The sequence below is a fragment of the Podarcis melisellensis genome, assembly GCF_964234715.1.
Source record: "Podarcis melisellensis genome assembly, chromosome: 1".
NCBI lineage: Eukaryota > Metazoa > Chordata > Lepidosauria > Squamata > Lacertidae > Podarcis > Podarcis melisellensis.
In genome coordinates, this window is record NC_138528.1 from 116,639,403 (window position 1) to 116,666,950 (window position 27,548).

The 27,548-nt window shown below is 47.0% G+C and overlaps 2 protein-coding genes across 2 annotated transcripts in view; both read right to left on the bottom strand.

Annotated features, from left to right (window-relative positions):
- Positions 1 to 647: 647 nt before the first annotated feature.
- SP5 (Sp5 transcription factor) lies at positions 648 to 4,413 on the bottom strand. Its single transcript, XM_081896180.1, has 2 exons — positions 3,380 to 4,413; positions 648 to 2,680 (listed from the first exon to the last, which is right to left on the bottom strand). The coding sequence occupies exons 1-2, from the start codon at positions 3,428 to 3,430 to the stop codon at positions 1,583 to 1,585; spliced, it is 1,149 nt and encodes a 382-aa protein (XP_081752306.1). The 5' UTR covers positions 3,431 to 4,413; the 3' UTR covers positions 648 to 1,582.
- A 2,932-nt stretch (positions 4,414 to 7,345) lies between these two features.
- MYO3B (myosin IIIB) overlaps positions 7,346 to 27,548 on the bottom strand; it is a 288,566-nt gene continuing 268,363 nt past the window's right edge. Inside the window, exons 36-37 of the mRNA XM_081899516.1 lie at positions 26,313 to 26,473; positions 7,346 to 7,975 (exon numbers count right to left, since the gene is read on the bottom strand). Coding sequence (XP_081755642.1) covers positions 26,347 to 26,473 — 127 coding nt within the window. The 3' untranslated portion in view covers positions 7,346 to 7,975; positions 26,313 to 26,346. The remainder of the gene's footprint in view (positions 7,976 to 26,312; positions 26,474 to 27,548) is intronic.

Sequence of the window (27,548 nt, forward strand, 5' to 3'; positions counted from 1 at the left end):
AATGGGTGTTTGTCAAACTGCTATGTGCTCTTTTGCACACATCCAGTAGTCATATGCAGGTTGTAAACATTATTGAGCATTCCCTATCTGAAATCCAAGTCCCACCAAATTCAATGAAGGTTAAAGATACTAAAAAAAACTTTTGTTTGATAGTTCCCATAGAAGTCCTGTTTTAATAAGACGGACAGAGAAATCCCATGCACATCTACTCAGAAGTAAGCCCCACTGAGTGGAGTTTACTCTCAGCTTAAGTGTATATAGGATTGCAGCCCTTGTGTACACTTTTTCTAAAGAAACGACTGTGATCATAGTTTGCATGTTTCTCCCTTTTGGAATACTACAACTCTTGCTTCTATTGCTAGATGCAACTAATAGACATCGCCCTCTCCTGCTCTATTTGAATGTCATAATCTCTGATCAGTGAGAGCTTCCAGAAATAATGAATGGAGCCACAAGGAAGTCAAGCCCTATCCTACACCCCAATCACAATGGGGAAACGCAAGGGATCAGCTGCAAATGCTGGGAAAATTGAATCATGAGATACAAATTACTCTAGGGAGTGTTGACTAAATACAGGAGGATTTGTTTGTTTGGGCCGAAAAAACCCTTAAAACAGAAACAACAAAAAAAGATCAAATGAAACAAACTCAATTGGGTCTTCTCCATATGACCCCAGAGTTAATGTATTTATTATCACGCTGCAGTTGCAGGTTGCTTTACAGACACATCTCATGCTATAGCCCCCATATGGAGCCAAGAACAAGGAGGGGGAGGGGAAAAACATTTTTTAAATTCAAACAAAGCTATTAAATAAGCTGTACACAAAAGGTCGGCCTTTCCCCCGAAGAAAGGCATAAAATTATAATAATGAAAGGAGCCAGGCCCTCCATAGACAGGCAAATGCTGCAGTTGCTTTTATTTAAAACCGTAATCCAGCCCACTTTGATCAGATGTTTCCAAAATGGTATTTTGGGTGTGTGTGTATCTGAGGTTCTGCCCTCTAGTCCGAGGAACTGTTGCAAACAGTTGGCACTGTAAGTCCTGATCCTTTGGGGGGATCCTCACAGGTGACTGGATCTGGGAGTACCAGGAACGAAAAGGTAGAAATCAAATAAATCCACAGGGCGGGTTGACGTAAACGGACATCTCCGACCCCCAGAGCACACAGTTCCAAATCTTGTTAAGATGAGAGCCAGGATTCACCTGACCACTTCTGCTCCCAAGGCAAGGATCTGCATCTAGTCCCAAGAGCCCTGGGATCCCGTAGGCAGCAGCGTCACATTGGCCTCGATTCCGATATGGGATGATGCACCAACTCCAAGCTGACGGAATACAGGCAGCTATGTTCAAAGGAGGTGTTTATGTCCCCCCCCCCACCTTTCCCAGGCCGCCCAGACTTTCAAGGATGGGTCCTGGGTTCAAGTCCTCCTCCCAGAAACCTCTGCAAAAGTGGAGTTCCCCAGACTCTCCCAGGCCTCTACGATCTGCAAGGTGGATCTGGAGAGGGAACCCCAGGCGCAGGCCAAGGCGCCTGGTGGCCCAGGGAGCGGGCGTGGGAGGGCCGCTCAGGCGGCTCAGGTTGTCACATGTCCCTGGGCTCCTCCCTTTTGACGGTGGCACACGCGTGTCCGTGTCCCGGCGCGGCGGCGGCCTTGAGGCGCTTGTTCTGGTGCGTCTTGACGTGCTTGGCCAAGTGGTCGCTGCGCATGAAGCGCTTGCCGCACTCGGCGCAGCCGAAGCGCTTCTCGCCGGTGTGAGTCCGCAGGTGCCTCTGCAGCTCGTCGGAGCGCGTGAAGCTCTTGCCGCAGAAGAGCCAGTTGCAGACGAAGGGCCGCTCGCCCGTGTGCCAGCGCAGGTGCGCCTTGAGGTGCGACGTCTTGCCGTACACCTTCCCGCAGCCGGGGATGTGGCACACGTGCTGCTTCTTCTTGCCCGGCTCGGAGGAGGCCGCCCCGTCGGGGCCTCCGCCTCCTCCAGCCGCCGCCGCCTGGCAGTTGGGGCAGCGGCAGCGCCGGCACCTCCTGGCCGTGGCCGCCAGGGGCGCCTTGGGGTGCAGCAGCGCGGCTAGCTGCGTCTGGTACTGCGCCAGCTCCGACGGCGCCAAGACCAGGCCGCGCTGCAGGTTTCCCGCGAAGCGGTGCGCGCAGCCGCCCGCGCCGGGCGCCGCCTGCTGGATGCTCCACCAAGGGATGTCGTCGGGGGCCGGAGAGAGCTGGGGCGCCGGCGGCGGCGGGGCCAGCAGGTTGGAGTAGCCCGGCGGCAGGGCCGCTTGGGCGGCGTAGGGCACATAGGCGGCGGGCGGCGGAGCGCAGCTGGACGACAGCGCGCCCATGGAGGGCGGCGGCGGCGGCGGCAGCATCTTGACGGGCGAGAACTCGTACGGGTACGACGGGTCGGCCGGCGGCGTCAGCGGCAGCTCGTGGGCGCTGCCAAAGGCCGGCTGCGGGGTGAGGCCCAGGCTGGGCGGCGGCGGCAGGCCGCCCGGCGAGTGCGCCGGCATGTCGCTGCTCCACGGGTGGAAGATCCTGGACGGAGAGCCCAAGCTGGCCTCGTAGGACACCTGCAGGAAGTCCGACGGCGGGCCCGATGCGCCGGGCTGCCCGATGCGGCTACAGGTGGCGGCCAGTAAAGCCAGCGGCGAGTGCTTGGCCACGTCGGGGGAGGCGCTCGGAGTGCGGTCCTGCGGGAGACACGTCGTTAGTCGCCCGTCGCCCAGCTGCCTCCCCGCCCACCAACAAGCGGGCACTGGCCGCCTTCTGGCTCCCCAGCGGCCTCTCCCCCAAAGTTCAGCAGCGGCATCGCTTGCCCAGCACGTGGGAGGGGAAGTTTCCCAGGAAACTTCAGAGAGGGGGCGGGCTGGAGTCTGCCTCCATCAGCCCCCCGCCAAACGCTGCGACCCCACTGCCTTTGAAACCGGTGCCACCCCGGGGAAGCAGCTTCCCGCAGTGAGGAAGCAGACCTCGCCCTTCCCCCGTCCCCTCCAGCTTCGCCCTCCTTGCGAGGCTTGGCTGTAACCGGAGAGACAAAAAGTTTTTCTCTGCCGATTCCAGGGCAGCCAGTCCCTCGAGTGAGCGCTAGGCGCGTATTCCCAAGCCAAGAAGTTTCTTCGCCAACCCAGAAGCCTCTCAACATTTCTACTACATCAGCATCATAAACCCAAACGGGTTTGGTTAGTAGCACCTTACAGCTCACTTCCCCAGAAGGGGCGCACAGCGATCCTTCAACTTTGGGGGGTCCCCATCAAAGGCATTCCCTCCCTCCCTCCTCTCTGCCTCCTTGCGCCTGGATGTGCAAAAAGATGCGCCCAGTTTTTCTGGTCTTTCTTTTTACGCACCCCTTTCTCCTCCCCTCCACCTCCCGGCTCGACGGGGCGACTGACCTGGAGAAACGCTTGCAGAGAGTCGTTCCGAAGGACGGCCACGGCGGCCATGGCTACCGCGTCCGGGGCCAGGCGAGGCCAGGGGGGCGACGCGGCGGCATGGAGTCGCCAGGGGGAAGCCGGAAAGCTGCCCAGTTTCCTTCCTTCTCCCACCCACCCACTTTCAGATTTCCTCGCCTTTTGCAACCCCCTCCACTAGGCAGGCAGCCCCGGCTCAGCGCGATCTCCGCGGACTGTCTGCCTGAGCCAGGATCACCTCCAAGAATTTGATAAGGACTTTGCTGGGCCGCCAGCCAGTCAGAAGGAAGATTTATGGCTTTGAAGTTTGCCGCTACCCAATCATCAAAGAATAGCGGCTCTTTCAGAAGCGAAAGCAAATCCTTTGAATCCACAAAGCTCCTATGGTGTGTTTGTTGGTCTGGATAAAAGAGCTGATTATTAGGGGGGATGGGAAGGGAGGAGATAAAGGCGGGACAATTAATGAAGTAATCACTATGTGGGAAATGTATATACACAAATAATTGGATTTTCTTGATCAAAGGGTCCTTTACCGCCTGGAGACCCCTCTCACTCGACGTGCAAGACATTGCATCTCAACCCCGCCCAACCCCCAGCTTCCCATCCCTCAAAAAAGAAAAGAAAAAAAGTATATTAAGATTAAGGATTTGTAGCAGAGCCCTAAAAGGGACAATAGTTCTTCGTAATCTTCAGTTACATCAACCCCGGGTTTCCCTGTTCGACTACTGTATATCGTTTGCCAATAGTTGTATTGTCACCAAATGACTTAAAAGTTCACTTATTTGTAAATAACTTTTGAGCGCGTTGGCAAGTCACAGCCCGAAAGGAAAAGTTCTTACACTTTGGGGGGCCTGATTTTCTGGAGAATGCAAGCGAGAACAGGAACAATCAGCAAATATATCATTTTGCGCCCGTTCCTTTGCTCTTCTGGAATCGGGGCTTCGCCAACGCTTTGTTATGCTGCAAACAGCATGATTTCTCCCCTTGTTAAAAACTGGGAGTGCAAGACCAAAAGTGTTGGGTTTTTTTCCTTCCTCCCCCCACTGGTATGAATTTGGTTTAATGAATACCTTTGGGGGAAGAAATTCCTATTTTCTATGCAGGTGATGTGCTATTTTCTATGCAGGTGATATGCAGGGATTTTCTATGCAGGTGATGTGCTTTCTGGCAAGAACTCCAAAATATAAGTTGAGTTCTGAACAGCTCTTAGGACTAGGAAATCCGACCAAACTTTAACAGACCTGTTTCTTATAGTACTACCCTCAGCTGAAACACGTTCAATTACAGCTCCTTTATCATCTCCTGGGACACCCCCGGGGGGGGGCACTTGCGTCAGCGGCGGGGGAGTCGACGTGAAACGCAACGCAATTTGAAAGTTGCATTGGAAGCACTGGGTCTTGCGCTTCCTAGCAGTGGCGTAGCGTGGGTTGTCAGCACCCGGGGCAAGGCAAGTAATTTGTGCCCCCTAACCCGTGGATTTGCGCCCCCTAACCCCCAGATGTTGCGCCGGGTGCGGCCGGCCCCCCCTGCACCCCCCACGCTACGCCACTGCTTCCTAGGTGGTACGTTCAGGCTGCAAACAGGAGCGCATAAGCTTGCGAACCATTCCCAGCCAAATCCTCCGGAGCCCCTTCTTCCAAACACTTTCTCAGAACCTGAGCGCGCTTGTCTTTCTATTTGCCAAGGAAAGAAGTGACGCTCCAAAGCCTTTTCCAGCCTCTCTCTGCAAACGAAGCCCAGAACAAGCAACCTGGTGATGATTTTGGGCTGCCTTTTCTCTACTCGATCCTGGACCGCTTAAAAACCTGACACTTCTGATCGGGCGCACAAAGAGAGAGAAGTAGTTTAAAATCACCAATGCTTTTTTCGGGGGGAGGGGGGGCTTCAAAAGTTTGGCCGTCGTATGCAATTTCCTGGGCGTCAGCTTGAGAGCTGTTGGGTCTATCCGGCCTCGGGAGATCCCAAGCGAGATCCCTTGACTGGGGAGATCCATCTGATGCTTGGCCACGTGCCAAGGCGGGCTTCCCAGGGAAGGAGGGGTGGGTCGGTGGTGGGGGGTCCGCGTGGCCCTGCGCCTCCCCCTCGAGCTGGCCTTTCTCCCACTTCCCCACAGGTAACCCGATCCCGCCCAGCAGCGGCTTGGATGCCATTGTCTTCGCGTTGCCACTGAAACCTTTTTTTTTTTTAAACGCCCCGCACAGAGAGATCTTTATCTGGCCTCCCCGTACAAACACAACCCGTGGCCTCTCCAAAGACTCCCAAAGAGTTTTGCAGGGCCTCCAAACGCATCGGTGCCTTTGAAGGGATTAAAGGGCCGAGCCCCTCTCCCACGGCTCCATATGGAGTCCCGGGGAGAAGGGGAAGCCCCCTCCCTCTCCACCCAGCCTCCCCGTCGGGCCTCCGCCTCCCTGACGACGAATGCAGGCACCCACCGCATAGCGGGGGCAGCCTTGCCCATCCTTGCCTGGTGACTTGTAACTGCTTAATCGGAATCGATACTCCGGAGATGCCGGCAGACGTGGGAAGAGGAAAAGGAGAGGCCGATGCTGCCTGCCCTCCTGCGCAAAAAGACCTTTTATTCACAATCCCGGCAACCAGACAACACAGGATTAGTATTTGAAAAGTTATACGCCCTATATCATACCCTCCAACATTTCTCTGGTGAAAATAGGGACATCCTGTTCAATTATAATTGTACCCCACCCATCCGACATATAAAAACTTCCCTATGCAGTGGTACCTCAGGTTACATACGCTTCAGGTTACATACTCCACTAACCCAGAAATATTACCTCGGGTTAAGAACTTTGCTTCAGGATGAGAACAGAAATTGTGTTCTGGCGGCGCGGCGGCAGCAGGAGGCCCCATTAGCTAAAGTGGTGCTTCAGGTTAAGAACAGTTTCAGCTTAAGAACGGACCTCCGGAATGAATTAAGTTCTTAAACCTGCTGTACCACTGTACAAGGTTGCCTTCAGGTGTCTTCTAAAGGTTGTATAGCTACTGATCTCCTTGGTTTGGGGGTCACATAACTCCATAAAGGTAAAGGGGCCCCTGACCGTTAGGTCCAGTCACGGACGACTCTGGGGTTGAGGTGCTCATCTTATTTACTGGCTGAGGGAGCTGGTGTTTGTTCGCAGACAGTTTTTCCAGGTCATGTGGCCAGCATGACTAAGCCGCTTCTGGGGAAACCAGTGCAGCGCATGGAAACACTGTTTACCTTCCCGCCAGAGCGGTACCTATTTATCTACTTGCACTTTGATGTGCTTTCGAACTGCTAGGTTGGCAGGAGCTGGGACAGAGCAACGGGAGCTCACCCCGTCGCGGGGATTCGAACTGCCAACCTTCTAATCAGCAAGCCCTAGGCTCTGTGGTTTAGACCACAGCGCCACCCGTGTCCCTTCACATAACTCCATACACTCCACCAATTCACTCCACCAATTCTCTGATGAAAATGGGGACGATGAAAAAGTGGGACAATCAGAAACCGGGGCAGCTTTCTGTAAATCCAGGACTGTCCTTGGAAAATAGGGACACTTGGAGGGTCTGCTATATTATAGAATTGCAGGGTATGATCTGTTTCCTCCAAAGTGAGTGCACCAGTTTCAGTGGGATTTACTCCCAAGGAAGTATGGATAAATTTGCAGTCTTACAGTGCAATTCTATACCTGCCTATTCAGAAATAAAACCCACTGAGGTCAGTGGGACTTAGTACATAGATGTATAGGATAGCCTTGTAAAATAGGATGAATTGGTGTGTATTGGGTGTGTGTGTGTGTGTGTGTGTGGGTGAAGTGGGTGTCTGGGCTTTGGACCAAATCAAATGAGACAGAATACCTCAGGGTGGCAATCATTTGCTGCCTGTTCAGTTAGTCTTGGAAAATAAGTGCATTCCACTCCTCTTAAATAGGGTCAAAATTAATTGCTTTTTAAAAAAAAGGCCTTAGAAGATCACAATGCTATACCTTTATTTCACAAATTTGTTTTCCGTCTTTGGGAGATACACAGGTACATCAAGGCCAAATATTTGCTCAATATTACACAAAAGCAGGAAAAGAGACACAGCAGGAATTAAAAAATAATAATCAAGAGCCCAGACAAGTAACAGTGCAGTCCTATGCATGTCTACCGCAAAGGAAGTCCCAGTTACCATAAGTGTGTACGGCATTACAGTCTGAGCTTGCAATCGTCTGCATACTTTACTTGACAGTGCAACTCAGTAGGGCTTACTTCCAAGTAGACACGCATATAAGGTTGTGATGCAAATGCAAGAGAGGACTGGGAGCAACCTTAACTCCTTGTTCTCTGGTCTAGGATACTCCACAAGTAAACGGCAGCCGCAGGTTGAGGGTTTCCAACTTGGCCACAGAGAAGAGAAAGTTATCTAGAAGCCCATGTTGTCGTGGCCTCAGCCTGGGGGGGATAAGAGGACAGCAGCAAGGCAAAGCTACTGACCTGTCTCCCTAGAGACAGCAGTAGTTAGAAGGTGATGGGTTTAGCTTCTTGGCGGTCTTCCCTGAAGAGGCATCTCCACCCATTTTCTTCTTCTTTACCCCACAGGGAAAGGGCGACAAAGGCAACCTGGAGAGAAGGAGAGCAAAGAAGTGGTTAATTTTCTCAGGTCACTCAGCAAAGAGAATTTGGAATACTGCCAGGAAATTCATATGCAGTGCTTTCCCTAAAAGCTCAAACTCTCCAGAGTTGTTGGTTTTTTTAGCAGTAGCTTTTACAGTTTTCTTACATTTATATTCCATTTTTCTTCTATTGTGGAACCCAAGGCATATGTGGTTCCCAGGCTGATTCTCACCTGGACACTGAGCAGACCTGGACCAACTTACTGTATTTTTCGCTCTATAAGACGCACCAGATCACAAGGCACACCTAGTTTTTGGAGGAGGAAAACAAGAAAAAAAATATTCTGAATCTCAAGTGCAGTGAAAGCAGCAATCCCTCTTGCTGTTCTGGCTTCTGTGATAGCTGCATAGCCTGCATTCGCTTCATAAGACGCACACACATTTCCCCTTAACTTTTAGGAGGGAAAAAGTGAGTCTTATAGAGCAAAAAATACGGTAAGTTTCAGCCAGGTGGAAGCCTCATGCACCTTCAGACTATGCCCTGGGAACAAATAACCCCACCTATTGGGATGTTACAGTAGTGGATTTCCTGCATTGGCAGAAGGTTTCATTTCATTTCACTTTTAATTGGTGTACCGCCTTTGTATATTACTACACACAAGGTGGATTGCAAGCTAAAGAGACAACAAAGATCACACCCTTTATTAACAATCTGATCCCATTCAAAAAATAAAATACAATAATAAAAAAACTCTAAAATATATCAAATAAAGCAATATTCAATAATCCATTAGAATGTAAGAGTACACAATAAAATTAAATATCAGCAAATAATAAACAGTAAGTGTGGGTGGATGTTAAAGAATCCCACCCCCTTCACAATGGCAAATGCAAAATGTGAAAACTTCGCAAAAAGACTTAGACAGAAGCCAAATACCAAGTACTCATGAAGAATTCAACAAGTTAAGCTTTTTCTAGCATGAAAATACAATTACAGTGGAACCTCGTTTTTTGAACAGCTCCATTCCCAAACATTTCAGCTCCCGAATGTCGAAAACCCAGAAGTAAATGTTTCGGTTTTTGAACATTCCTTGGAACCCGAACATCCGACGCAGCTTCCGATCTGCAAAAAGCCTAGCTGTCAGCCAATCGGAAACTGCCCCTCAGAATTTGAATGTTTTGGAAGTCGAACGTCCTTCTGAAATGTATTACGTTCGACTTCTGAGGTTCCATTGTATGGGAACAGCTTCACCTCTTTGCATTCTGTCTGCCAGACATTTTATTGCATGTGTGGCCTCTGATTTATTTTGGGGCCCTCCAAGTGCAAAAGATGCATATGACACAAAGGAAATACAATTTTTATACAAATTTGTGTTGTCTTTTGCAAGTGGGTCAGAGGTCCCGATCTACATACAGTGTACTGGGCCCAGAAAATCCTGATTGCACCTCTGCATAACCAAATTCCCAATTACCGCTTGCAACGTTTGCTGGAATATACCCTGAGCATCCAATCTAAAGTAATCTAGAGATAATATGTATATACTTCATTGGACTGGTGACATTGTACGGATGCCTGATTATCGTATTCCAATGCGGCTGCTCTATTCCGAACTTAAAAATGGAAAGCGTAATGCCGGTGGTCAACAAAGGAGGTTTAAAGACTCTCTCAAGGCAAATCTAAAAAAATGTAGTATAAACACCAACAATTGGGAAACGCTTGCCTGCGAGTGCACCAATTGGAGAACAGCCTTAACCAAAGGTGTCATGGGCTCTGAAGACACTCAAACTCAGGATGCAATGGAGAAATGTGCTAAGAGGAAGGCATACTTGGCAAACCCTCACCGTGATCATCTCCTGCCCATAAACCTATGTCCTGACTGTGGAAGGACGTGTGGATCCAGAATTGGTTTCCACAGTCACTTACAGACTCACTGTTAAAACAGTGTTTGTAGAAGACAATCTTACTCAGCTTCGAGTGATCGCCAAAGAAGAAGACGACTTTTGCACTGCAATGAATCTTTTAAAAATTTTTTTCGCAAGGTTGACTAACCTAAACATAGGTCACAACTAAAAACAAGCTAAAAACTGAAGTTGGATGCTTCTATGTATTGAATTTGCTGACTGCACAGTTACCCAACTGATTCTGAATGAGTCAAACTTCATTATGAATCTTCAAGAAAACACATGAGGTTGTCTCCAAGTAAGTAATGTCCACTGAAATTAACAGACCTAAGTTGGTCATGTCCATTAATCTCAATGCATCTACTCTGAGTAGTAATAACACAGGCTGTAACACTTGGAATTGTTAAAAACCCACAATATCCTATTATGGGTATGAAGTGATTTGCTCTAGGTGAAACCAAACTACTGCTGTGGTGATGTCCTCTAGCTTCATTCACCAGAGGTTCCCTTCAGAGATTGTATTGCAATCCTGTGTTTCATACACCTGTGGGAAGCGGTCAGTGTTGAACCTTTGTTCAGTTCACGGGCGTTTTTTTCCAAAGCACAGCTGATGTTGGCTAAGGAGAGGAGAGCAGCACTGATTTGCCCAAATGCAAATAATTATTAAAGTTAGCATTCTCACTGCCGCATCAAATATTTGCAACGCAGCAAATACACACCTTGTTGACAAATGGAGCGTTTCAGAAGGAAATTGCACATGGTACATTTTGAAATGAAAACTTCAAGGAAATAAACAACTATCTGACTTTTAACAAGACATCTGAAGGCAGCCCTGCTTAGGGAAGTTTTTAACGTCTGATGTTTTATTGTATTTTTAATATTTTGTTGGAAGCCGCCCAGAATCTGCCTCACATCTGACTTCCGAAAGCTAGTTCACAGTGCTACAGCATTCAACAGCTGGGAACACCATTGAGAAACCATTCTATATCCATAACTTAGTAGAGAAAACCTTCTATCTATCCTTGCATGTAGAAACAATTGGTACTTTGTTATTTACCATATTTTCCCACCTTGACCGAAATGTGTCAGTGAGGGGCGGGAGGAGCCTTTGGCCATGAATAACAGTAGAGACCCTGCCCTGAATAATAATAATAATAATAATAATAATAATAATAATAATAATAATAACAATAATAATTTTTATTTATATCCCACCCTCCCCAGCTGAAGCTGGGCTCAGGGCGACTAACAACAATAAACAATAAACAATAACAACTGAACTTGAACCTTGTGCAGAAACAAGCTGTTTCCCTTATATTTTCCTCTCTTTATCACTTGGATTAATGAAGTTACTTTGCCACTTGTCATAAACTTACCTCCACATTCAGAGCAAGAGCATTCTTATTCTGGTAAAAAAAAAACCCTGTTACTGGCAGAGTAATCTATCATCCATAAATCAGGAGATCTCCAAAGGAACCTCCTGCTTTTAAGCTGTCTCAGCAGAGAAACTAATTTTTAAGATGTTCAGAGCCTTGTTTAAGCAACCCTCTGGCATAAGAGCAGAACAAAGCATTAGGTTTAAAGGCTTCCTTCAGATTACTTTATCTCACAATCAGTAGAGATGAGCAAACTTTCCACCTCAGCCTTCTTGCCACATTGCTTACCTCCTAGCAGGAGGGTCTTCTCTTCGTCTTGTGAATTTACAGCCATTATTCTGGGCTGGCCACCTTTCACTTCTTGCTCTGTATTTTTTTTTAATGGTCCTCACAGAGGCTCTGACTCATAAAAATTAGCCGCCTCTTCCCTCCGCTGCTCTCTTTGCAGGAGAACTCAGCTGAAAAGAGTCTCATATGTTTCTGACATAAGCTTTGTTTATGTTTGTTATTAACCTACTGCCTACCAGAGAATTCTTGCTTTCCCCCCGTAGGTTTCTTCTTCCGTTTGCTCTTATGGGAGATAATTATAATTCGGGAGCATCAATCCAAAGCAAGTTGGTTGTCCTTAACTTCCACTGAAATCAGTGAGGTAATCGCAACTAACAGATCTGTTGATCTTAAGGGAGAGTTACAGTGCAAACTTGCTTTACTGAAATAAATGTTAAACGTACGGGGTTTGCGCTCATTCCTGATATGCTTCTGGAGCCAATTCAGAGCTTGCTGTATAAAGCTTTGCATGACATCAGATACCTGATGGAGTGCCTCTCCGGGTAGGGTCCTGTCTGCTTGTCGAGTACAGTGGTACCTCGGGTTAAGTACTTAATTCTTTCCGGAGGTCCGTTCTTAACCTGAAACTGTTCTTCACCTGAAGCACCACGTTAGCCAATGGGGCCTTCTGCTGCCGGAGCACGATTTCTGTTCTCATCCTGAAGCAAAGTTCTTAACCTGAGGTACTATTTCTGGGTTAGCGGAGTCTGTAACCTGAAGCGTATGTAACCTGAAGTGTATGTAACCCGAGGTACCACTGTATTGGAGACAGTGGCGTAGCGTGGGTTGTCAGCACCCGGGGCAAGGCAAGTAATTTGTGCCTCCTAACCCGTGGATTTGCGCCCCCTAACCCTAACCCCCAGATGTTGCGCCCGGTGCAGCCGGCCCCCCCTGCACCCCCCACGCTACGCCACTGATTGGAGAGGCCTTCTTTGACATCTCACATCTGGGGCTGGTGCAACACATTCTGCGTTGATATGAGAATTGGCTCTTTCAGAGGTGACATTCCAAATATGGAATAACCTCCCTTTGGAAGTTCAGCAGAACTGCTATCCACACAGCACCAACTCAGTATTTATTTCCCCAGGCTTTTAAGTGTTGCGATTTTACGGAGCCATCCACAGCTTTTGTTGGCTTTATGAGTATTAGTTTCATCTGCTCCTCTTGTGATATGTATTGCTTTTGTTGTTTTTATAGGCTTGTAACCCACCCTGGGGTCAAGAATGGCAGGGTTTTTATTTTTTAAAAAAGTAATAAAATAAAATAAATCCTATTCCTTTATTGGGAGGAACTGACACTATGGGGCATAACAACAACAACAACAGCAGCAACAGCAACAACAACAACAACTATTATTATTATTATTATTATTATTATTACTATTACTATTATGTCACCCATAAGACTGGGTTACCCCAGCCAATCTGAGAAGCTCCCAACCCAAAATAGTAAAAACACAATACATCAAACACTAAAAACTTCCCTGAAGAGCACAGGCTTCAGATGTCTTTTAAAAAGCACACAGCTGTATATCTGCTTGACATCAGCTGGTAGGGCATTCCACAGGGCTGGTGTGACTCCTGAGAAGGCCCTCTGCCTGGTTCCTTGTAACCTAACCTCTCTCAAATGGAGACATCAGAAGGCCCTTGGACCTGGACCTCAGTTTCCGGGCTGGATGATGGGGGTGGAGGCACTCCTTCGGGTATACAGGGCTGAAGCAATTTATACATTTATATATTAACAATTATACATTGTTAATAAGAGAGATAGATGGCTGATCCTTGGATTGCTTTCCAAGAGAGGTCCCTGGGGCTCATGATTCATATAGACCAGAGGTGGCCAACTCCCAAGAGACTGCGATCTACTCACAGAATTAAAAACTGGCAGTGATCTACTGTTGAGCTTTTTTTAGGAAGGGAAGCCCCATTTTTGGGGGGTTCAGGGCAAAGTTGTTGAGCTTTTTTCGGGAGGAAGAAAGTCCCAATTTTTGAAAATTCAAGCCTAAGGGAACAGACACTCTCCAACAGAGCGCTGGTGGAACAAATAGCATCACTGAGTAAACTCCATCTTCAGCAGGTCGTGAATCAATGGAGAGCAGTGCGAGGGGGCAGGGCTGGATTCTATTTTACCAACGCTAAGGAAAGGTACCCAGCGATCAACCGCGATCTACCAAAACCTCCAAGGAATCTACCAGTAGACCACGATCGACCTGTTGGACGTCCCTGATATAGACCAAAGTGACACTGAAATTGACTGAACTGGGCCTTCCTGAATTGTGGTTAAATATGCTAAATAACACTGTTGACCATTTTAAAGCATATTTTCTTTCAAATGGCTATATATTTCAAAGGGCTGTATATTTTCTTTCAAATGGCTATCACGTCTGTATAACAAAAGACATGCCATCATGTGTAATGAGCACACACGAGTATTTCACTGCTTGGCTATTAAAGGTAAAGGTAAAGGGACCCCTGACCGTTAGGTCCAGTCACAGACGACTCTGGGGTTGCGGTGCTCATCTCACTTTATTGGCCGAGGGAGCCGGCATACAGCTTCCGGGTCATGTGGCCAGCATGACTAAGCCGCTTCAGGTGAACCAGAGCAGCGCTCGGAAACACCGTTTACCTTCCTGCCGGAGCGGTACCTATTTATCTACTTGCACTTTGACATGCTTTCAAACTGCTAGGTTGGCAGGAACAGGGACCGAGCAACGGGAGCTCACCCCATCGTGGGGATTCGAACCACCGACCTTCTGATCGGCAAGCCCTAGGCTCTGTGGTTTAGACCACAGAGCCACCCTTAAACGTGGATAAATAGCTAAGTGTGTGTCTGTCATGTGTGCGACAATATAAGTACGGTACTCTTTATCCAGGTAGGAAATTTGTCATGTGTGATGTGGTCCAAGGAATGGTTAGAAACCTGTAGTTTGCAAACCATAGCACACTGCGAGAAATTGCAACTCTGAAAGCTATCACCCTGACGTAATTCTGATGCTCCCAGGACACCTATCTGCCTAGGTAGCACCATTCATTTCAGTGGAGGTGGAAACAGATTCACACATGCAAAGGGCTGCATGCCTCAGAGGTCCAATGCCCAGAAGCAGCTGCTGAGCCAAAAATAAATAATTCTGGTGGCACCAGCTTTCTTTCATCTCAGTAGCGGGCACATTAAGTGATACCACTATCTTTTTTTACTAGCTGAAAAATTATAAACACATTTCAGAGTGATCCAAATGTGTCTCAATCTAGAGGTAATTTGTTATAAAATGCAAAACCACTTTGTGCAATCTGGGAAAGCCCATGGGGAAAATAATTTATCCCAGCTGAGATCTGTGGTTTGCCACAGGAGAATGAGCTCCAGTAAAGGATACTTCTGTTGCTTCTCTTAAGAAATTCCAACCCTAGACACTAGAGTTATTTACCTACAGCAAATGTGCAGGGTTTGGAGAATGTGAGAAAGTATAAATGTGCAGTAAATCCATGTGCAGCTTATATGCAGAAGCTATCTTCCGCAGGTGATGCATGGAGTATATTTTTTTATACATGTGAACAATATGTTACAAGCTTATAAAAGCTGTCATGAATTGCTGGATAGCAATTATTATTACTATTATTATTATTATTATTATTATTATTATTATTATTATTATTGCATTTCTATCCTCCCCCCTTCCCTATTGTAAAGGTAAAGGACCCCTGGACTGAAGCCCAGTCAAAGGCGACTATGGGGTTGCGTCGCTCATCTTGCTTTCAGGCCGAGGGAGCCGGCGTTTGTCTGCAGACAGCTTTCCGGGTCATGTGGCCAGCATGATTAAACCGCTTCTGGTGCAACGGGACACCGTGACAGAAACCAGAGCACATAGAAACACTGTTTACCTTCCTGTCGCAGTGGTACCTATTTATCTACTTGCACTGGTGTGCTTTCGAACTGCTAGGTTGGCAGGAGCTGGGACAAAGCAACGGGAGCTCACTCCGTCGCGGGGATTCAAATCGCCGAACTTCTGATTGGCAAGCCCAAGAAGCTCAGTGGTTTAGACCACAGCGCCACCCGTGTCCCTTTGCCCTCTCTTTAAAGCAGCCCTCTCTCACGAAACTACAGGGGAAACCCCAAAATTTTACAAGGGAAGTAGGAGCAGGCTTGGGGAAGCTCCGTGCTTTGTGGGAGTCCTAAAAATATCTGCAAAAGGGAGAATCCTCTCTGAGCAGCCTAATGTGGACTGAGCATGCTCAGTGCCCAAAGAATGCTATCTCACTGATAGCATAACTGGCACAGGGAACAGGACAGAATCTTCTGAAAGACGGCATGGTGGACAAGTAGAGTTGCTGAGCAGGAGCCCTCTGCACTATAACAAATTATCGCAGGCCCCACTTGGGTTTTTCCATTACACATCCCATTTTCTATTACTATTTCTTACACATTTAACCTTTATCAGCCTGTTTATCGGCTTTCAACAGATTAATGCTTAACAGTGTTACACTAGTATACACTAGTGGCCAAAATTGTGGAAACCTTTTGGGAAAAGGGTATTTCCGAGGTTTGATGGCTCATAACACCACTTTGTTTTGGAGTGATACCATAAAATTATATATCAATGGAAAGGTAATTTAATGAAGAATGGAATGCAACAAAGTTTGTTCAATTATCTGTATTCTATCAAAAGTTATAGTCAAATAGCCATAAAAAGGAAGCACAACTACAACTTTGCTAGGGAGGCGTGTGTGTTGCATGCCAAAGGTTGGGGGTTCAATCCCCTGCTACTGACAATCAAATAACTGGGTAATGAATGTCAGAGAGACCCCTCACCAAGATCGTGAGGGCCACCCAGCGTAGATAGATAATACTGGGGTAATGGTGGTTGAACTAGTTAATATGCCAAAACAGAATGCTATGCCAGAATTCAGGATTGCTTATCGCCAAGGAGGATACAACACTTGTCAGAGGTGTAAAATCCATATTACAATCCTTGTACGTCTAAGCTTCTGTTCTGTAAGAATAAATGGATTCCTGGCTTCCCCTAGAAAGGCACATAGCCACAGCAGCCTCCATTAACTCATCATCCTGTCCATTTGTGGCTGGCCATCGTGAGAACATGTTACAAGAATAGACGGGCCGCTAGCCTGATCAAAGGGACGCGGTTGGCCTAGCGCTTGCCAATCAGAAGGTCTGCGGTTCGAATCCCCGTGACGGGGTGAGCTCCCATTGCTCAGTCCCTGCTCCTGCCAACCTAGCAGTTTGAAAGCATGTCAAAGTGCAAGTAGATAAATAGGTACCACTCTGGCGGGAAGGTAAATGGTGTTTCCATGCACTGCTCTGGTTCGCCAGAAGAGGCTTAGTCATACTGGCCACATGACCTGGAAGCTGTACGCCGGCTCCCTCGGCCAGTAAAGCGAGATGAGCGCCGAAACCCCAGAGTTGGCCATGACTGGACCTAATGGTCAGGGGTCCCTTTACCTTTTTTAGCCTGATCAAGCAGCCTTTTCTTTATGTTCTGATTTTCCTGGCTGTGAGGTAACAGCACCATTTACAATCCGATTAAAGCCCTCAATTTTAATCTGGAAGGAAACAGTCTGATGATGGACGATTTCATGCGCCCAGCCTTAAAAATACAGCTTGACGTTGTATTTGCACATGATGCAAACCATTGCAGAAATCGTTGCTTTTACTAGCCTAGACTAATGCGAAGTAACCAACGTAGTTCCTGGATTGCTACAGAAGTGGTCAGGGAGCTGGGCAAACAAGACTCGCAAGTTTGCTTCTGTAGCAAGTTTAACTGTTAGGCGCTCGGCAAATATTGAGGGGGGAGGAATATGTGCTGCATTGCACCCCTAACTTGAAAAGGAGTTTAGCTGCCTTGCTGCTGCAGTTTATTAAGGGCAAACAATCTAGGGCTTGTAATAGGCCTGTAGGCAGAACAAAGCCCTTGTCAAATGAAAGGGGTGGCCGCTCAGCTGGGGAGCATGTAAATGTGCAAAAAGAACCGTTCCCTTCAAAGACACCAGACATGCTTTTTAAATAAAACATCTCTCACATAATTGAGACTTGCCACTTAAACTGTTGCATTAAGAATATTAATTAAAAAAGGGAAGAAAAAAAAGACACACAGAACCTCCCTGAAATGTTATTGATGAAAAAGCATATGGAAGGCTATCTCACTAGTGTCATCACTGGAAGTAAAGAGGTCATGCATCAAAACTCTCAGTAGCATCCGCATGCTCAGAAAGGCAAGGTCAGCGGCGTTTCAGATGATTGAGTCCCATGAGTTCATTGTAGGATCCATTTTTATCAGTTGGTTGCCTGAACCTTAAAGGAAGTTCGGTCTTATGGATAAAAATAGGTCATTTTTCGACTATTATTTTGTCACATGCTCCTGCCTTAGCTACCAGCTCAATTTTTCATTCCACAGTTCATTTAAGATTTCTAATTAGACACCTCCTTTGCAAAGGCTGAAATTGAAATGACATATAAAGATAACAGTGTAATAAGTGTTTTCGTACACTGGCATACTGGGCCTTTATTTATCAGTGGAAAATAGACATTTGGAGTTGGGGGTGCGGAACATTGATAAGCAGGGCAACATCCTCCATTAGATTCTTTCTCCCTTTTGCAATTCTTTATTTTTTAATTTTTTTTTGTTAAAAGTTGACTTTAATACTTGGCAAAGACAACTGGGACAGATTTCTTGATTTTTTCCCTCCCTCTCCCCTCTAGCCTAAAACCTCTCTGCCCCCTACTTCCCAAACTGCTACCACCAAAGAGTTTATTAAATGGCTGAAAAGGACAGCTGGTCGCGCCATCTGCTAAACTGCTTTTCATGGGCCAAATGGAACAGGTTACACCTTCAGCCAGTGCCAAGTTCCCCCAATACTGTTCCCTGCCTCTCTCTTTCCTCGCTCCCCACCGCAACAGCTCCTTCTGATAGCCTGTGGTAGCCTAATCTGAATTTCACGCTCTGGTTTTGCTCTCACTAATGTGTGAGCTTCTTATGTGTGCTTCTCGTACAGTTGCCGATATTACTTTTCAGTAACAAAAGCTATCCTTCTCCTTTCACAGCCCAGCTCATTTGCAATCAGCAGAATCCTGGGCTATTGGCTCTTCCTTTGGCAGATTCTGTATCATAAAGGAAACCCACAGAGAACTAATATCAGGCTTAAAATTGGGGGGAGGCCCAGAGGAGGCCAGGAGCGATATTAGTGGTTTTGCCAATGACTTTTCTATAAATGCTAATAGAGGTAATTCAGATGGACCAACAAAGGCAGTGTCTGATGCGCTGCAGGTGTGAGAGGCTTGAAACAAAAGGGATGCTAACCCTAATGGTGTTTCTGGTCATTAACAATTCTTTGATGTTCACACTCAAGGCTCTCTTTTATCTGGAAAGGGTGGGATTCTCCCACCCCCTTTAGTTAGCATGCAGCACAACCGAATCCTGCTCTTCCTTCTAGCCTTTAAAGTCCTCTGCAAAATGTTTATGCTAAGTTAGTTTCCGCAGCCCCTTTTTCTTCTTCTTCTGTGCAACGATTTACAACCAAGTAAAATGGGAGAAAGCCTGCAAAGGTTATTATTAAAGCATCAGTAAGTTCTAATCATTAAGCCAGAGGATCAGATCGATAAAAAGGAGCACTTAATGTTACTTTAATAAGGGTGAGTTTCTTGCACCAGGTTTTGGGGATGCACTTACCAGTGACCACAGTGGCGACCCTAAAACAGCAGCTCTGAGGAGGTGCATAGTATGTTTTCCTAGCTCTCCTTGAGGCAAACTAATTGCAAGTGGGTTTCACACGTTTCAGATTGATGCATTACAAGGAGCTCGTAATGGAATAATAATAATAATAATAATAATAATAATAATAATAATAATTTATTATTTATACCCCGCCCATCTGGCTGGGCTTCCCCAGCCACTCTGGGCAGCTTCCAAAAAAAATATTAAAATACTGTAATACATCAAACATTAAAAGCTTCCCAAACAGGGCTGTCTTCAGATGTCTTCTAAAAGTTTGGTAGTTGTTCTCTTTGACATCTGGTGGGAGGGCGTTCCGCAGGGCAGGTGCCACTACCGAGAAGGCCCTCTGCCTGGTTCCTTGTAACTTGGCTTCTTGCAGCGAGGGAACCGCCAGAAGGCCCTTGGAGCTGGACCTCTGTGTCCGCACTAAACGATGGGGTGGAGACGCTCCTTCAGATATACTGGACCGAGGCCGTTTAGGGCTTTCAAGGTCAGCGCCAACACTTTGAATTGTGCTCGGAAACTTACTGGGAGCCAATGTAGGTCTTTCAAGACTGGTGTTAAATGGTCTCGGCGGCCGCTCCCAGTCACCAGTCTAGCTGCTGCATTCTGGATTAGTTGTAGTTTCTGGATCACCTTCAAAGTGACCGGCTTAAGAATGCTTCACTTTTAGCAATTGGACTTTTACTGCAATCTGCTTCTGATGCGATGGGGAACCTCCAGCCACAGGCTCAGCCAGGCTTTCAAGGGTCCCAATTTGGTCTGTGATGCTGTTCTCCCCATGCCACACCCACCTGTGGGGGAGGTAAAGTGGGTCTGCAAGTGCTGCCAATCAGCACTTTCCCTGTGGGGTTTGTTTCCTAGAGCAGAGAAATCCAAATGGAGAAGTCTAGAGACTAGACTTTAAGCACAATTCAAAGTCTTGGTGCTGACCTTTAAAGCCCTCAACGGCCTTGGCCCAGTGTACCCAAAGGAGCATCTCCACTCTGCCCAGACACTGAGGTCCAGCTCCGAGTGCCTTCTGGTGGTTCCCTCGCTGCGAGAAGTGAGATTACAGGGAACCAGGAAGAGGGCCTTTTTGGTAGTGGCGCCCGCCCTATGGAATGCCCTCCCATCAGAAGTCAAGGAAATAAACAACTACAGTGGTACCTCGGGTTACATATGCTTCAGGTTACATACGCTTCAGGTTACAGCCTCTGCTAACCCAGAAATATTACCTCGGTTAAGAACTTTGCTTCAGGATGAGAACAGAAATCGTGCTCCGGCGGTGCGGCGGCAGCAGGAGGCCCCATTAGCTAAAGTGGTGCTTCAGGTTAAGAACAGTTTCAGGTTAAGAACAGACCTCCGGAACGAATTAAGTACTTAACCCAAGGTACCACTGTATCTGACTTTTAGAAGACATCTGAAGGCTGCCCTGTTTAGGGAAGTTTTTAATGTCTGATGTTTTATTGGTTTATTATCATCATCACCATCATCATCATCATTATTATCATTAATTCTGTTGTGAGCTGCCCAGAGTGGCTGGGGAAACCCAGCCAGATTCGCGGGGTATAAATAATAACATTATTATTATAGGATCTAGGTGGCATTTCTCCATGTCCATCTGACTACCAAGTATTGGAGTGACTTTACCTACCCAGGCTGGTTATTGGCTCTCCTGAACAGGAAGGGATATAAAGACTTCATGTTCAGAGCTTTGCCTGGCTAATGATAGTGTCTCCTTCCTTGTTAACTGGTTCTGAATTTCTGGCTCGATTCCCTCAATACCAATCCTTGGCTTGTCCCCTGGTCTTGACAGTTGCACAGTTCTGACATTTCTGCTAAATAGGACCAGCCGGGTGCCTGGAGATTTTTACTTGCAAACTTGTACTTAAACAGTTTACCAGTAACTACTTTCTTGACAGAAACGCATTGCCTTCCCCCCTTTGTTTTTCTTTTCTTTAACCAAAGTAAGTTTCTTTTCTGTAACCAAAGTCATATAATGTATTGTGAAACTTGGTTTGACAAGTATCCAATAAAGAGATTTGGGAAGTGGGAAATAAAATAAAAACCCCTTGTACTTAAATATTTCTCTGTGCCTTTCCTGAGTGGTGGAAGACCAGAGCGGTGCTCCTCTTCACAGGGTCTTTGGGGAAAACAATCCATTTATTTGCAAACGATAGGCTGAGAAGGAATGATAAGGAATTGGCAGCCGGCATTTGCAGTGCCAGCCCCAAACACAGGGATCAAAACATCTCTGAGGCTGCTTTTCTCTAGCTGTTTGCCAGCAACTAATAGTAGTACAAAATTACATTCAGTGCCTCCACCCTTTAACTTCCACAAAGTATGGCTTTCAGGAAAATTTGATCCAGTCTCCCAGTCAAAAGCAGGAAGACAGCAAACCACCTTTAACTGAATTGCCTCAAGCAGGTTTCACCTTGATACCAATGAACCAAATGGAAATGGAATTCCTCTAGTGTACAGGACAATTCATGTCACTAGTCCATACTGGGTGCTGCCAGTGACTCTAAACAGAAAGCATACATTGTATAGGCCAGGGGTCAGCAACCTTTTTCAGCTGTGGGCCGGTCCACCATCCCTCAGACCATGTGGGAGGCCGGACTATATTTTGAAAAAAAATAATGAACGAATTCCTATGCCCCACAAATAACCCAGAGATGCATTTTAAATAAAAGCACACATTTTACTCATGTAAAAACACCAGGCAGGCCTCACAAATAAGCCAGAGATGCGTTTTAAATAAAAGGACACATTCTACTCATGTAAAAACACGCTGATTCCTGGACCATCCGAGGGGCAGATTGAGAAGGCAATTGGGCCGCATCCGGCCCCCGGGCCTTAGGTTGCCTACCCCTGGAATAGGCAATAGGAGCCAACTCTAGGGTACCGTGGGTGCTTGGACACCCACAAGAATATAATGCCGGGGGCCGGGCACCCACAAAGTTAGCAGGCGGCAGCAGCACTGCCCCCAATTGAGAGGCAGCCAGCCAACCTCTGCGGCGCTGCCCCTGAGAGAGAAGCAGTTGAGCTCTGTCCTCTGCTGCCATGGAGCAAGGCACCCTTTTTCAGGGGGAGGGGGTTCTCAAATGCAGATAATAATAAAATTTGTACCGCCTCCCATATGGCTGGGTTTCCCTAGACACTCTGGGCGGCTTCCAACAAAGATTAAAAATACATTAAAATGTCACACATTAAAAACTTCCCTGAACAGGGTTGACTTCAGATGTCTTCTAAATGTCAGGTAGTTGTTTATTGCCTTGACATCTGATGGGAGGGCGTTCCACAGGGTGGGCGCCACTACCGAGAAGGCCCTCCGCCTGGTTCTCTGTAGCTTTGCTTCTTGACTTGCAGGAGGAGGAGGAAGGGAAGACAGCATGTGGAAGGAGCATAGTTGTCAACCGTCCCTTATTTGGCGGGAAACTCCCTTATCCCAGCGCCGTGTCCCGCTGCTGTCCCTTATTGATGATGTCCCTTAAATTTCCCGGGTTTGAAAGGAAGCAGCTCCTCTCCCTCCCTCCCTGCCGGCCAGGGAGGAGGGAGGCTCCAACTGTGTTGCTTGGCTGTGTTGCTCACCCAATAAGGAGTCTAAGAACGACTGGGGGGTGGAGCTTGCATGCCTTGTGCCGATCAAATCGGCTGCATTGCCTGGGGACTCGCCTTTGCTCAGTGCTTCCCAGCAGAGAGATGATGGTGGTTTTCCTTGCTGCATCCCCTTTGCCGGGTTGCTGTGCTGTGGGAACCACCGCTTGAGGCTTCGTTTGGCTGCTGGCTGTGCTTTCTGCCTTTGGCTTGGAGGGGCTCAGAAGTTGAACATACCTGTGCTTGGAAAATCCCTTATTTTGGCTGCTGGTCCCTTATTTTGAAATCTGTAAGTTGACAGCTATGTGAAGGAGAGAGGTAGGCAGGAAGGCAGGCAGACAGACAGAATTTTGGAGGAGGAAGTGGATGAAGGGAGCCGAGCTGAGCCGAGCAGACCTGACCCTGATGGCAGTGGCTGAAGTGTGAAAGGAGACGGAAAGCAAACGTTTGGAGTTTTCTGGTCCATGGTCTCTCCTGGCTTTGGAGGCCCGAATACAGCTCCTTGCCATGGGTGTAAGGGAGCCTAGGTAGGCCTTAACACAGCCCCACCAATTCAATTTTCCCATCACTCGTTAAAGCTGGTGCCTTCCCATTAAATCAATGAAAGCATATCTTCCTTATTTTCCTAGCCCACCATTAGGAACTGCCTATCAGGGCTAAAATCAGGAATCTGTAGTGGTAAGAGTTACAGGTTACTGTTCCCTGGGATGTGACATGTTCTTGGGCTCCTGTCCATTTAAGCTGCCCACTGTTTTCCCCATACCAAGGGGTCAGGAGAACAAGGCAATGCACACCACTGCCCGTTGCACAGTTTGGCTGAAAGGCGACACATAGCGACCTGAGAGTCCACATGAATGGCACCCAACAACAGACCATATAATTTATTTTCCTGAGGTGCTGCAAAGTCTTGGCTCCGATCTAACTATTTCCAACTTCACGTCATAAAATCAAGCGATTCGGTAATAGGCTCTTAACTGTTCTACCGCTTAGGCTTTTTGAAAATGTGTGCGTGTTTCTCCTCTGGGGAAACAAGAGCCACATGTTCTATCACAAAATACCGTTTGACAAGATAATGTCAAAAAGCACACATTCAGCATTTTGAACGCAGGCTATACTAGCTTCCTCCACTGTGCTAATTATTCCTCGTTTTATGAATCTACTCCAGTTTTCAGAGTTCGGCTGTGTCTCTGAATGCCTCCTCCAATGCTGTGTCACGTTTTATTTACGAGGCAAAAGCTACAAGAGTCACCCTAACTCGTGCCATGCACAGGAACAGAGGAAGCTGCTTCATATAGAGTCAGGCCCTTGATCCATCCAGCACGTTACTATCTGCACTGACTTGCAGTGGCTCTCCAAGGTTTCAGGCAGGTGTCTCTTCAAACCGTACCTGAAGATGCTGGTGCAGGGGTCAGCAAACTTACCGCGCCTCGGGCTGGTGTCTCCAGCGCTGATCGCGTGGCAGGCCAGAGGGCAGGGGAGCGCGTGCCCATACACGTGCGCACATGCTATTTCTGGCACACTTTTGGGTCGGAGGAGCACCAGAAATAGCTTGTGCGCATGTGCACAGGCCTCCTCCGACCTGGATGTGCAAAGGAAATAACGCTTGCGCATGCGCAAAAGCTATTTCCGGTGCTCCTCTGACCTGGAAGTGGGCAGCCGCGCAGCACAGCACCGGTAAGAGTGGGCAGTGGCAGTCGCTGTGGGCCGGATAAATGAGTCCCTCAGACCTTATCCGGCCCGCGGGCCTTAGTTTGGGGACCCCTGTGCTGGGGGGAGTGAACTTGCCACTTTCTGCTTGCAAGGCAGTTGCTCTACCACTAGGCTATGACCCCTCCATTCCATTACGGTTAGCAAGATATTCTGTTATAGAAACAAGCCATCACTTTGAGACAAGGCTGCCACTTTGATGTTTTGATTTACCTTTTCTTGCCTTCTCTTGGGCTGCATACATACCATATATTTAAAGCAAGTCGCCCCCCTCCATTACGAATCCTGGGAACTGGAGTTTGTTCAGTGTGTTGGGAGTTGTAGCTTTGTGGAGGCCTATGCTACTGTTTACAAGACTCTTTTTGGGGTATAATTGTGCTTTAAATGGAAGGAAGAAGAAGTTCCCACCAAAGAAGAATGGATAAGCAAGGCAATGGATTACAGTGGTGCCTTGGTTCTCAAACGGCTTAGTTGACGAACAAATCGACTCCCGAACACTGCAAACCCGGAAGTAAGTGTCCCGGTTTGCGAATGTTTTTCTGAAGCTGAATGTCCGATGTGGCTTCCTCTTGAGTGTAGGAAGCTCCTGTAGCCAATCAGAAGCCGTGCCTTGGTTTCCAAACGGTTTCGGGAGTTAAACGGACTTCCGGAATGGATTAAGTTTGAGAACCAAGGTACCACTGTATGCTGAATTTGCAAAGTTAAGAGCCAAACTAAGAAAACCTAATGATGATTGTTTTGTGGAAGAATGAAAGCCCTTTTCGGAATATTTAAGGAAATATTACAGTACAGTGGTACCTCGGGTTACAGACGATTCAGGTTATAGACTCCACTAACCCAGAAATAGTACCTCGGGTTAAGAACTTTGCTTCAGGATGAGAGCAGAAATTGTGCAGTGGCGGCACGGCGGCAGCGGAAGGCCCCATTAGCTAAAGTGGTGCTTCAGGTTAAGAACACTTTCAGGTTAAGAACGGACCTCCAGAACGAATTAAGCATGTAACCAGAGGTACCACTGTATGATGAACTCCCGAGAAGGATTTGAATTATGAGCAACCGAAGGATTTAGAGAATACAGAGGGGGATAAATAAAAAAACCGTGGAAAATGAGGTGGGAAGTGGAAAAAAAGATTAATTTATGATGTATTGAAGATTATATGTTAAACTTTCGAAAACTTAATAAAATTGATTATAGAGTGGAGGGGGGATAAAATAAAATTGTGCTTTAAATGTATAGTGTGCATGCAGGATACAGAACCATGGTAGACACCAGCATTTGTTGAATCTCTTCCTGTTCTGCCTATGTTGTCAAATAGCGTACGTCAAGGTGCTCCCAAAATATGTATTTAAAGTATTATGTAAAAAGGTAAAAGTAAAGGGACCCCTGACCATTAGGTCCACTCGTGGCTGATTCTGGGGTTGCGGCGCTCATCTCGCTTTATTGGCCGAGGGAGCCAGCGTACAGCTTCCAGGTAATGTGGCCAGCATGACTAAGCCGCTTCTGGCGAACCAGAGCCGCACATGGAAACACCGTTTACCTTCCTGCCAGAGCAGTACCTATTTATCTACTTGCACTTTGACGTGTTTTTGAACTGCTAGGTGTGCAGGAGCAGGGACCAAACAACGGGAGCTCACCCCGTCGCAGGGATTCGAATCACCAACCTTCTGATTGGCAATGTGCATACCACATGCACACATGTGAACCAGAAATGAGAATCATATGTTAAGTTTCTTACCAGCATTGTACCAAAAGAGTTAAGTGGTAAAAGTTCAGCTCCGAAAGGATACTCCTCTGGAAGAAGGAAGAGCTTGGAATGTGTTTTCCTCCTCTGTGATGGAATCTGCGGCTGACAATGATTTGTAATACTCATCCTCCCAATCAAGCACTTTTATTTGCCTGAGGAAAAAGAGGGAAACACAAACCATCCTGAATGGCTTACCACATTCTTTTTAGAAGTTTATGTTTACTGGGTACAAAATGTGCTTTCGTAGGAGTGGTAGAACAAAAACAATCTTGTGCTTGATGACTGACTGTTGGCTGGTGAAGTTAGGGTTGCCATGAATTTTCTGAACATAGCTGGTACAGTGGTGCCTCGCAAGACGAAAATAATCCATTCCGCGAGTCTCTTCGTCTAGCGGTTTTTTCGTCTTGCGAAGCAACCCTATTAGTGGCTTAGCGGATTAGCACTATTAGCGGTTTAGCGGATTAGCGGCTATTAAAGGCTTAGCGGCTAAAAGGCTATTAGCGGCTTAGAAAAAGGGGGCAAAAGCAAAAAAAATTGCAAGACTCGCAAGACGTTTTCGTCTTGCGAAGCAAGCCCATAGGGAAATTTGTCTTGCGAAGCGCATCGAAAAACGGAAAACCCTTTCATCTAGCGGGTTTTTCGTCTTGTGAGGCATTCGTCTTGCAGGGCACCACTGTATTTGGCCCTCGTAAACAGTGTCTGGGCGGAAATGTCCGGGAAAATCTGGACGTATGGCAGCCCGTGTCAGATGTGTAGATTTTGGTGAATTTCATTAAAAATAGCTCAAAAACTCATTTTTCCATTGAGATTTTGTAAATAAAGCTCGTCAACTTTTGTTGATTTTCACTTTTTGAAATATGGCAACCCTAGGTGAAGTATATGGCTTATCGAAGAATAATACACTGCAGCTGCAATCATATGCACATTAACCTGGGAGTGAGTCCAGCTGAACTCAGTGGGGCCTACTTCAGAGTAGACATGCACTAGAGCCCTAGAGTCACTGGGATCAATTTAAGGTGTTGGCTTTGAGTTAGGACTCTTCCAGGCTTTAAAACCCAGGAACATAGCATGCTACTTCCTGCTTAGGAGCTGTGTATGAATCATTCGTCAATAATACAGTTTGGATTTATGGTGTTTCGAAGTTTCTATAGTGAGGAAAGCCATGATTTGGTTTTCTGTCAAATGATTCTTACAAATCCATGCCACACAAAATCAGTGCAGTCCTTG

What these genes read in the sequence shown, in the direction of transcription:
- SP5 (XM_081896180.1), bottom strand. Translation starts at nt 3,430, where the DNA reads ATGGCCGCCGTGGCCGTCCTTCGGAACGACTCTCTGCAAGCGTTTCTC. An exon ending in CTCTGCAAGCGTTTCTCCAG is followed by an intron (nt 2,681 to 3,379) that starts GTCAGTCGCCCC and finishes TGTCTCCCGCAG; the next exon opens with GACCGCACTCCGAGCGCCTC.